An 11,429-nucleotide genomic window follows, 5' to 3' on the forward strand; every position below is an offset into this window, starting at 1 on the left:
CTGACAGTTAAGGAAGGCAAAATAAACTGACCTGATCCATCCAACAAACCGGAAACCTTACTTTTTTTTAAATAGTTGGCCGAAGACTGACAAATATATTAAATGCAAGAATTTCAATCTAAATGTGTCGGCAAGATCTTCTGAAGGCGTAAATTTTGCTACTGAAGCGTCGCTAAAGATCTTGCAATATTCATCCACTCTCTGCACAGTGGCACTAAGGGCTGATTTGAGACTACTTGACTGTACATTGGAGAGGAGAATCCCTGAATAGGACTATTCAATTGGTGGTGGACATCAGCTGACACTCTGCCATTATGTTCTCCCAGAAATCTCTGTCCATATCTCCTCTCAAGGCATACTGGATCTGATGGCAGATCTGCAGGTGCATTCATCAAGCTAGTCATGTGACCAGGCATACCACCTTGAGTGGGGGTGGTGAACCAATTCACTGTTCCCACGTATAAAATTGGTACTCACATTATTAGTGTTGCTAGGTCTCACTTGTTGGGCATGCCCTGGGGCCCTAGGGCACTCTGGGAAGTTGGCTTTATGTGTTCCACCACAGTTGGCACATTTTGGCTGCTTGCTTGTGCATTCCTTGTAATGATGTTCTTCAGCACACACGAGACATCTCTTCTTACTATTGCAGCCATCTGCCGAGTGACCATACCGTTGGCAATGGTAGCATTGCAATGGAAGAAAGATGTAGGGGCAGATGGAGTAGGCAATATAGCCAATTTTCATTCTATTAGGAAGCTGCCCACCCTCAAAAACCACCCTAATTGAGGTAGAGACTAGAGGGCACAGGCTTACCTTCTAGATTTTTGCGTAACCTCTCCATTTTCACAAATTTACAAGGACTATCTACTTTAACACGCTTCTCCATAGCAGATATATCAGCTCCAATATCAACAGGAGTGATGACTCCATAACAAACCTTCCCTGGTTCCAGGGTGCAGAGTGTGGATGCAGCATCGCCAATATATGGGTTTTTAAGCCCTAAGTGTCGCCGGGTAATTTTAAGATGCGTTGCCGGGTAATTTTTAATGAAAAGCCATTTACGCTGAGTAATGAAAAACTATTTACAAGCCACAAACTTATTTACAAGGTTGCATAAACGTGTTACTCCAAATAACTAATTTTACCCTAAAAACAGTCCGATTGTACAGCAAGTGTCAACTGAACATGTGATAATACAGTCTGACCGCTCTAATGTGACCGCAACTACGTAATCGTAAACTTGATGTTTACATTTTTTTGGCGGGAACTCATCGCAACTGATTTCTGGACAAGCTTCACTGCATCCTGATCCATCCAATATACTGGAAACTTTACTTTTTTTAAATAGTTGGCCAAGACTGACAAATATATTAAATGCAAGAATTTCAATCTAAATGTGTTGGCAAGATCTTCTTAAGGCGTAAATTTTGCTACTGAAACGTCGCCAAAGATCTTGCAATATTCATCCACTCTCTGCACAGTGGTAACCAATAGACTCCTGCGTCTCGAAATAATTTTCTCGAAATGAACCGGGACAGACGAAACGAGACGAGAAAATTCCGGGAAAAAAATAAATTGACACTATGCACAAGCACAGACCGTGTAACTTCACATTCAATGATTCAGTATGAATCACTATTACTAGGATTGGTAACTTAGGCAAAGATCGTAACTCATAAGCAACTACCTATACATTATAATTCTATAGACTACCTAACCTAACTACGTAGGTTAGTCAGGACAATCATCTTCCGAAAATAATAACTTTGGCTCAGTCGCTCAGGAAGCCTGGGAGTGGAGAAAACTACTAATAAAATTGGATCAATATACAGACAATGATTATAAAGAACTTTCCTGCGAAACCAGTGAATCATACAAAATACATCACCGTCACAAAACACGAATGGCTGGCTCGTGGAGACTGTAATGGAGGATGCACATTTATGTTTTCAAAATTCTATGGCAACAACGCAACGTGAATCATTCGGAACAACGAAAAAACGTAAAATAATTACCCTAAACAAATACTAATTTTATCAATTTATTCCTAAAAATATTGCAGAATTTTATTTTTTAATCTTTATATGATATTTAAGTTAACTTAGTGTAATATTAACAACGTGGTTATGCTGAGAGTATTTTTTTCTGTTTTTGTAAACGGAACAATAACAGCTGATCGCAAAGAAAAGTTCCCTGTAAATTTCGAAATTGCGTAGGTACCTACTTAATAACTAACATTTAGAGTGCTATTCTGCTACTGGTAGTGGTAAGTGGTAAATGTTCTTTGTGTCAATGTGTCTTGTAGTGCAAGTTACGCCAGTCGCTTGTATTTTAGTGCTCTCTTCCTCTCTAAGTAGTTTTGGTTGTTAGTATAATAATGAACAGTTGTTACAGAAGTTTAATCGCGAATTTGAGCGTCAGCCGTAATGTGGGAAACAAGTTCTGTTTGTGACTTTGGTCTTTGTGCAAGCTCCATAAAGTTGCCAGTCGCTTGTATTTTAGTGCTCTCTTCCTCTCTAAGTAGTTTTGGTTGTTAGTATAATAATGAACAGTTGTTACACACGTTTAATCGCGAATTTGAGCGTCAGTCGTAATGTGGGAAACAAGTTCTGTTTGTGACTTTGGTCTTTGTGCAAGCTCCATAAAGTTGCAAGTTTATTCAATTTTTTTTTGTAAGACTGTTTTTTCCTTGAAAATGTTTATTTGCAATTATAGATAAAACATTCTTTGTCATCCTGCTTTGAAATATAATGTATTGTATAATTGTAGAATGTTAAATCTGAATGTAGCTGAACTAAGCTGATAGCTACTTGATAGTTTCTCAGTTCTCAGCATTCCAGCCTCAGGTGATTTGATTTACACAAATTGCAGGCACAAATGTGACGTTTTTTCTTAAATTTGCTTGAATTAGGAAAGCGCCACAGCGCAGGGCCACAGGCGTTAATGAAAGATAATAGGTAGGTACCTCAATTCAGAGTCAGTGAATTCACTGAACCCAAGCACAGGCGTTTTTGTCTCATACCTTAAAATGGGGTAACTTTGACCACTTTTTTTTCAAAATGATGCCATTTTTTTACTAGATAAGTTAAACTTAAATTGAAACATGCAAAATACAGGTCTATACTCTAGCAGCTAGCTTCACTCACCATAAATTGCTGGCTCCTGCCTCTCATAGTTTTGATGTAATTTCAAAAAAAGTTATGGTCATTGTTACCCCAGCTCTTGGGGTTTCTTTGACCAGGTGGTAAAATCAATTTTATTTTTTGGTAAAATAACTCCAGGTTTTGGTGCATTATAGTAGAACTCTTCTAGTTACATATGCAAATGACAAATTTGTGGGAAGTGTCATAGTTTGCAAATTGGGGGCGCTGCCCCCCAATGGGCAAAATGTGACCACCTAATGGCAGGCGGCAGCCGTGACGGGGTAACATTGACCCGCTTGGAAATTAAGTTAAGATTACCATATATAAGACTCTGTAGAGTCTGAAACATAAAGAAAAAACATTAATAGATGATAAGGCCATATGTATATGATGATAAGAATACTTACAGGTATCAAGCCACCATGCATCGCAGACCGGCGCCAAGCCTAGTTGTTGTGGAAACGGGATTAGGAGTTATCACTGCACAACCGCACGTGGCAACAACATGAGCTCAAATGATACATTGGCCGGTGCACTATTCTTTATCGTTTTGCTGCCGACAACTGCCAACCGCTGGCTTGCCCTTCCATCACACGTCACGTGACCCATTTTGGAGCCGCGACATTTCTAAATCAATATATTTTACCTGACTTCCGAGCCGCGAGATTTCAAACTTACATATAAATGGGAGATCTCGCGCCGCAAAATTTCAGTTAAAAGTAGATGTATTCCACCCCTGTTATGTGACCACCTAATGGCAGGCAGCAGCGGTGACGGGGTAACATTGACCCGCTTGGAAATTAAGTTAAGATTACCATATATAAGACTCTGTAGAGTCTGAAACATAAAGAAAAAACATTAATAGCATAATAGGTGTATCAAACATAAAATATGTTATATAGGTACCTATGTGCCCCCCATTTGCAAACTATGACACTTTCCTAAAATTTGTCATTTGCATATGAAACTAGAAGAGTTCTACTACAATGCACCAAAACCTGGAGTTATTTTACCAAAAAATAAAAAAATTATAGGGGGTACTCCAACAGGCTTTAAATAATAGCTCTTTTTTGTGGGTCACGTTATTAATTTTTTAACCTATTAGATATGCAAACTTTTTAAATCTTTCTATTGTGTTATGTAGCCTCAGTATTAGGCCTTTGATGGCCATTGACAAAATTTTTCTATGTCAAATAGTTTTTGAGTTTTGGGAGTTTTTGTTAAAAAACGAAAAGTGGTCAAAGTTACCCTGCCAGTCAAAGTAACCCCATTTTATGGTACTCTCATTCAATCTGGTTTTTGCCAATTTTCTAGTTAGGCTAGGTGACGGCCACTTGTCTTGGAGTCCAGGCTCCAGACAGGGTGCTAGCATAACAGAATACCTGCAGCCAACTAACTTTTGCCACGCCTCGTGAGAGACTGCCTCTGCCTGTTCGGCATCTAGCAGCATTGCCAAGATACGGATTTTTAGCACAAAGCATTGCCAGCCATTTTCAGATGCCTTGCCTGTTGCCAGCAATGCCAGATAATTTTTAACAAGAAAATGCTGCTAACAAGCTAACAACTTTGATAGTAAATCCCTTACTCTCCACGTACAGCATAGTGATTAGTGACAAACAGGATTGGAATTTTCCTACTTGTTTCTCAAATCTCGCGGTTCCATTTGGAATCTCACGGCCCAATTGTGCACATTTGTTAAATATCAGATAGGAGGTATTAGCCTGGGAGGTAATTCATCTGGCGTAAATCTTGCAGTTGCGGAAATGGTGGGAAAGCTCCAGTCACAGGCACTCATGGCCCTAATGATGATGTTTTCCACGCTTGGTGACAAAGACAAGACTTTTTAGAGTTTTCAAGTTTATTTTTGAGTTCTATAAGTAGTGAGTGAATGAGGAAATTAAAAATGAACTGATCATAAAAAATCTCTGGTTTTACACTATGACGTACAGTGACCCTGGCTCACTGCAACATTTATGCTCATCATTGCAACTGATTTCCAGACAAGCTTTACTGCATCCTGATCCATCCAATGTACTGGAAACCTTACTGTGTGAGCTTGCACTCTTTCAGGCTTGCAATAATTGCAATAATTACAAAGCAATTTCTAAAATGCGATAATTTCAATCAAAATGTGTCAGCTAGATTTTCTGAAGGCATAAATTTTGCTGCTGATGCATCACCAAAATCTTCAATATTAACTCACTTTCTGCACCATGGCCATTGGCCCACTAGTAATGCTACCAACACCAAGGACGTTTTATGGTACCTACCGGTATTACTTTAGATTGAGTGCATCGAAAAAAAGGGTGTTTTTTTAATTATATGTTTTTTGGGGTGTAGATTAAGAATCTGAAATCCGTTTTTGGTGGTCGGCATTGGAAATTTTTAATGGAACCTGTTCTTAACTGGACCTAACCTGCATTGAAAAATTTTGTCGATGGGCATTAAAGGCCTAATACTGAGGCTACATAACACAATAGAAAGATTTAAAAAGTTTGCATATCTAATCCACCCCCAAATGGGGGAACTTAGACCACCTAATGTCAGCCCTGATGGGGTAACATAGACCGGCTTGGAAGTTAATATAAAATTACCATATATAACATATTTTATGTTTGACAGCCTATTTATGTTTTTTCTTTATGTTTCAGACTCTACAGAGTCTTAGAATTTTTAATTTTTAACTAATTAGTCACATTTCCCTCATTATGGGGCGGTGCCCCCCATTTGCAAACTATGACATTTTCCTCAAGTTTGTCATTTGCATATGTAACTAGAAGAGTTCTACTACAATGCACCAAAACCTGGAGTTATTTGGAGTTATTTTACCAAAAATATAATTGATTTTACCACCCAGTCTAATATACCCCAAGAGCTGGGGTAACAAAGACCATCACTTTTTTTGAAATAACATAAAAACTATGAGAGGCAGGAGCCAGCAATTTATGGTGAGTGAAGTTAGAGTATGGACCTGTATTTTGCATGTTTCAATTCAAGTTTAATTTAGCTAGTAAAAAAATGGCATCATTTATAAAAAAAGTGGTCTAAGTTACCCCATTTTATGGTACCCATTTCATTTCTTGCTCTTACTGCTTGGAAAGTCCTATGAGGCTATGCTATAGGTATACCAGGTCCAGTTGTACCAGCATTTCAGCTGACATGGAATATATCTACCTACTTTGCAAGCTACTGATTTCTTGCCATTTTTGGGGCCCCAAGATTCCCTCTAAATTGTCATGGTATTGGTATGGTATCATCATCTGTATGTTTACTTATGTGCATGATCAAACCATAAGACTACATATTTATCAAAAATATAACACTAAAATGAGCCACAGGATTTTAGTAATAACCTAAGAATTAGGAATTTTCCAATTATATTGAACAGTAAGTAGTAATGCAATAAGTATCACGGATGCCAGTAGATTGCTCATTGCTGCGTCTTGTAATAATTTTCTTGAAATAAACGGGGACAATCAGGAGGAGATGAGAAATTGCCAGGTCAAAAATTACAGGACAGATGGTAAAATTTGTCCTGGAATAAATGTAAGAACTGGATAAGACTTGTATGACATAAGTCTTATCCAGTTCTTATCACAAGTACAGGACACAACTGAGTTGTGTCATGTACTTTGAAACTTATGTCCCAGATATTATGGAACCATACGAGTCACCAGGGTACAGAAAGTGGGTGACTATCAAAAGATCTTTGGTGATGCATCAGCAGCAAAATTTATGCCTTCAGAAGATCTTGCTGACACATTTGGATTGAAATTATTGCATTTTAGAAATTAATCTGAAATTATTGCAATTGTAAATCTGAAAGACAACAAGCGCACACAGTAAGGTTTCCAGTACGTTGAATGGATCAGGATGCAGTGAAGCTTTTCCAGAAATAAGTTTGCAATGATTGAAAGTTTTGCAGTGCGCAGAGAGTAGGGGAGTTGCTTGCGCAAAATTGCTTGCAGCATTTTCTCATTAAAAATTACCCAATGAAGCATCTTGAAAATGGCTGGCAATGCGTTGGACTAATTATCACTCTCTTGGCGACACTGCTTGCACCCTCTGCACCCTGGATATGAGTGGATATGAGACAAGTTGACTTTTAAATGAAACAAGAATTCACAAAATGAGAAAAGACACACCTTGAATTTTTGAGACAATAAAAATGGTCTGAGCATGCCGATTAAGTAATAACATATTAGCTCCTGAGTGTTAATGAGTACTCTGAAACAGTACTCTGAACTCCTCCTCTTCTGTTGTAGATGATGTAGAATATATGAGATTTTCTGTGATTATTACTGGTTTTTCCATTATTGATGTAATATTACCATATCCAGACATTATCGTATTATTGATGTGATATTACCCTATCCATGAACATGCCATTGTGCATTTCTTCTGTATCTGTAATGTTACAGGACAGCTTGTAATTTCACACCATTTCAATTGGGTCAAGTGAATTGACTATAATATAAAAAGATCCTAAAAACATACCTGAAACAGAAAGTAATATTTGAATGACATCCATCATAATTTTTGGTGAAATAAATCATATTTTAGGTTAATTACTTTTCATTCTATGTTGCCCAGTGCACAATTCTATCCATGACATTCTATGCACAATTCTGTAATGACTGATGATGCATTAATTTTTTGTTTTAGGGGTGTCCCTTATTATCCCATCATACGGAAATGGCTGCCATTTTTTGAGACATGCAAATTCCGTCAATCACGTTTTTAAGCTAACACCTGTGTGCAAATTTTATGTAAGTAAAATTTTTTAGTACTACTGAGAATATTCTTTTTGCTACAGACCTTAGCAGAGGTACTTTTTCAAAATCTCACTTTTTGCACTTCTTCAATGATTTTTTAGAGGTAGCAAATGTATGATTTCTTAATTTGCTTCATGCTACATAGTAAAAATGTTGAACATTACACCACTTTTTTAGTTTTGCAATATTTTGATTAGTTTAGTTCAGTGGCTCCCAAAGTGGGCGAAATTACCCCCTGAGGGCAGTGGAAAGATCTGGGGGGGGGGGTGGTGAGGAAGAAAGGGGCAATAGGGGGACGGCAGTCTGCGAAGTTGAAGTCAGAAGTTTGTATGTTTGATGATTTGTGCAGAACATGACTCTGACTTGAATAAATTTTCATGGGCCAAAAATCACCATTTGGTGGTAAGGAATTTATCTTCAAAATTTTGTTCAAATCTGTTCAGTAGTTAGGAAGAAATTGTTTGATCACTGCAAATTTTGGTCTGTATTGCTGTATAACTCCAAATGAAGGTGAAAGTTAAAAATAATTCACAATCTAAACATCAACGTTGGGTCCTAATGAATATGTGTTCCAAGTTTTATCAAGTTGCATTCATTAGTTTGGGAGATATTCCTTGGTCACTGAATTTGGAGATAGGCCGTGAGACCTGCTGCAAGACCAGACACGAGTCTGCCCGTAAATTTGTCCGAGCTGTCTTAAATAGTACGTAGTATAATGAAGTACAATGAATCGGTTATAAAATAATGAGATCTTATGTTAATATTATTTATATACAAGTAATTTATAATGTGATCCTATATACATTTTTAAGTATGAAAAAATAGAAAATTTAGAAATACATATTGATGCATGAATTTCTTTTAATGCATTTTTTCTCTTTTAGGTGAAATAAAGTTTAACATTTTAATTGATTGCTAGATCCAATTGTAGGTTGTGATTAATTCAGCCTAATTTTCCTAGATTAATTGATGAAAGTAGGTCATCATGACTGCCACCCACGAGAGCACCCGCAAGCTTGTCCACATCCACAGCATCTCCTTCAACAGCAACAAAAGTATGTACTGCTAGTCTGATCATTCTTAGTTAACTAATTAGTAGTATTAACTAACTGCTATTTAGTAGTAGTCAGTTATAAATGAGACAGAAGTAATTACAGATTTTGTTGAAATTGTCATTTTCTGTGTAACAAGACCATTGAATTAATGTCTTTCCTCTCCTGCAGCCTTCTTCACAGTTTGCCTGGAAGAGGGGCTGCGTATATACCAAACTGACCCGCTGGAACTCTACCAATGTCTATGTGAGTTAAAAGTTAAATCTCTTATGAGACTCAGGATGGTTGGGTATTTTTCTAGAATAATTTTTTTCACTTCCAGACAACTAAATTATGTAGGTAGTTTTTAATAATGCTCCAATATTCATAAAATAATATACTATATATGCTTCATTACTTTCAAAATTAGTGGTAGAAGAAGTTATCTACTTATAAGATATTTTTTCCTTATCTCATGGATATATATATATATATATATAAATCATTTTAATATATAATCTGTTTGTCTATAGAGATTATAAAATTAGCAAGGCAGGAAAAAGTTCAATGTTTTTTTTTATGAAAAGCAGTTCCTCTTAATTGCTCTGTATTGCTTGGCTGTCACAATACAAGAAGGCTTCCATTGTATTCTCTACTTAGACTTAATAATTTATGATGTAAAGATCAACACAATACATATAATTAAATATTTCCAAATATGTTACCTGCTATGGTGCCTTTATTTTCCCAAGAATTTTCCTTTGCACTTGGGTATATATCTTATCAAATTGGAATACAGACATTGTCCAGGTCACCAGCAAACGCCCGCAGGCTAGCACCAACATTGTTCACTTCACCAGCAAAATCCTATGGGCTGGTGCAGGTAGGCATTGTCCAGTTAACTGTCATTAGCAAACACCCGCAGGCTGGAGTGTCTGTGGCAGCGTGCGTGTAGCGGAGCAGTTAGACAGCAGCTGTGCTGTGGTGATGGCTGGTGGGGGCAAGCGCCCCAAGATGCCTGACAACGTTGCCATGCTCTACAACTTCTCCACCAATGTGTTCGGTGCGCGCTTCAAAGTGCCTTCACCCATACTCAACCTGCTAATTAGAGATGATAAGTGAGTCATTGCCTCTTGTTAAACGGTCTCAAACTTGTTACATAGCAAATAATTTTATAATAAAGATGATGAAACTACTTAATTTTTATGATTAATAATTGTTATTGTGATATTGCACCTTTTATATATTAAATGCTTCCAGACATTTTATGCCCTCATTCCTAGATGAAATTAAATGAATGCATTTGATGATTGAAATATTTTTTGTTTTTGGGGGCATGTAGAATTATAAAAATTAAATGATGTATTGCAGCCTTATTACAATATTTATTTACATTATTGGTGATGCAGTATCAAATAATATATATGTATGATGTGTCAGCTCTTATAGTTATAGCGCTGCAATAGAATACCGACTGGTGATGGCTTGCAATGCAAGATCTAGCATGATTTCCACTATAAAATTAATGTGATTATGTATTCCCAGGCTGGTGATGGTGATGCAGCGTGAAATAGAGCTTGATCTTTACTACTAAAATTATTGTGATCTGATGTATATTCCCAGAATGGTGATGCAGTGTGAGCTTGAAGTTCACTATAAAATAAATATGATGATGTATTCCCAGACTGACAATGGTGATGCATTGTGAGCTTGAAGTTCACTATAAATATTAATGTAATGATTTATTCCCAGACTGGTGATGGTGATGCAGCGTGAGATAGAGCTTCATTTATTCACTATAAAATTAATGTGATGATGTTTTCCCAGACTGGTGATGGTGATGCAGCGTGAGATAGAGCTTCATTTATTCACTATAAAAATTAATGTGATGATGTTTTCCCAGACTGGTGATGGTGATGCAGCGTGAGATAGAAGTATATGACGTGTCGCTGTTCCCTCTGAACAACATCCAGCGAGGCGTGACCTACACGACCTGCCCCAACGACAAGGGGCTCTGTCAGATGTCCAGGGACTTTGCCGAGCAGCATGTGCTCTGCTACCCTGGCACAACCGAAGGATCTGTCCAAATTGTTGTCAGTACTCGGGCAAGTTTTGCTTTATTTGTAATATTAAAATCAAGTTTGTTTGTTGTTTTACTTTTAGTTTTCATTTTGTTGTCTATGAAGCACCGCTTGCTCTGTGACCTTTTGTAAGTAGTTGGTGATTTCTCCATCAGCTGTAAAATTTTATTCGAGTTTGTTATTTTTATTGATTTTCACTTGAAAAGTTTTTGTTGAGTTGGCTATGAAGCAGCATGTGCGTTGCTATTGCACCACCAATGGAGAATCCATTCAAATTGTTGTGAGTAATTTTGAATTTTTTCCATGCTTTGTGAATATTTTCTTAAATTCAAATTTGTTTCAATTTTTCATAATTTTACAGTATCTATTTTCATTTACCTGGCAGTGAAGCATTAGGGT

The 11,429-nt window shown here is 37.1% G+C and overlaps 1 protein-coding gene across 1 annotated transcript; it reads left to right on the forward strand.

Moving 5' to 3' along the window:
* The first annotated feature begins 2,240 nt into the window (after positions 1 to 2,240).
* LOC108680986 (SVP1-like protein 2) lies at positions 2,241 to 11,191 on the forward strand. Its single transcript, XM_018169924.2, has 6 exons — positions 2,241 to 2,266; positions 8,803 to 8,973; positions 9,142 to 9,216; positions 9,875 to 10,067; positions 10,853 to 11,054; positions 11,186 to 11,191. Exons 2-6 carry the CDS (start codon positions 8,904 to 8,906, stop codon positions 11,189 to 11,191), a joined length of 546 nt encoding a protein of 181 aa, XP_018025413.1. The 5' UTR covers positions 2,241 to 2,266; positions 8,803 to 8,903.
* The last annotated feature ends 238 nt before the right edge of the window (positions 11,192 to 11,429 follow it).

Source organism: Hyalella azteca, unplaced genomic scaffold (assembly GCF_000764305.2).
Source record: "Hyalella azteca isolate HAZT.00-mixed unplaced genomic scaffold, Hazt_2.0.2 contig12938, whole genome shotgun sequence".
NCBI lineage: Eukaryota > Metazoa > Arthropoda > Malacostraca > Amphipoda > Hyalellidae > Hyalella > Hyalella azteca.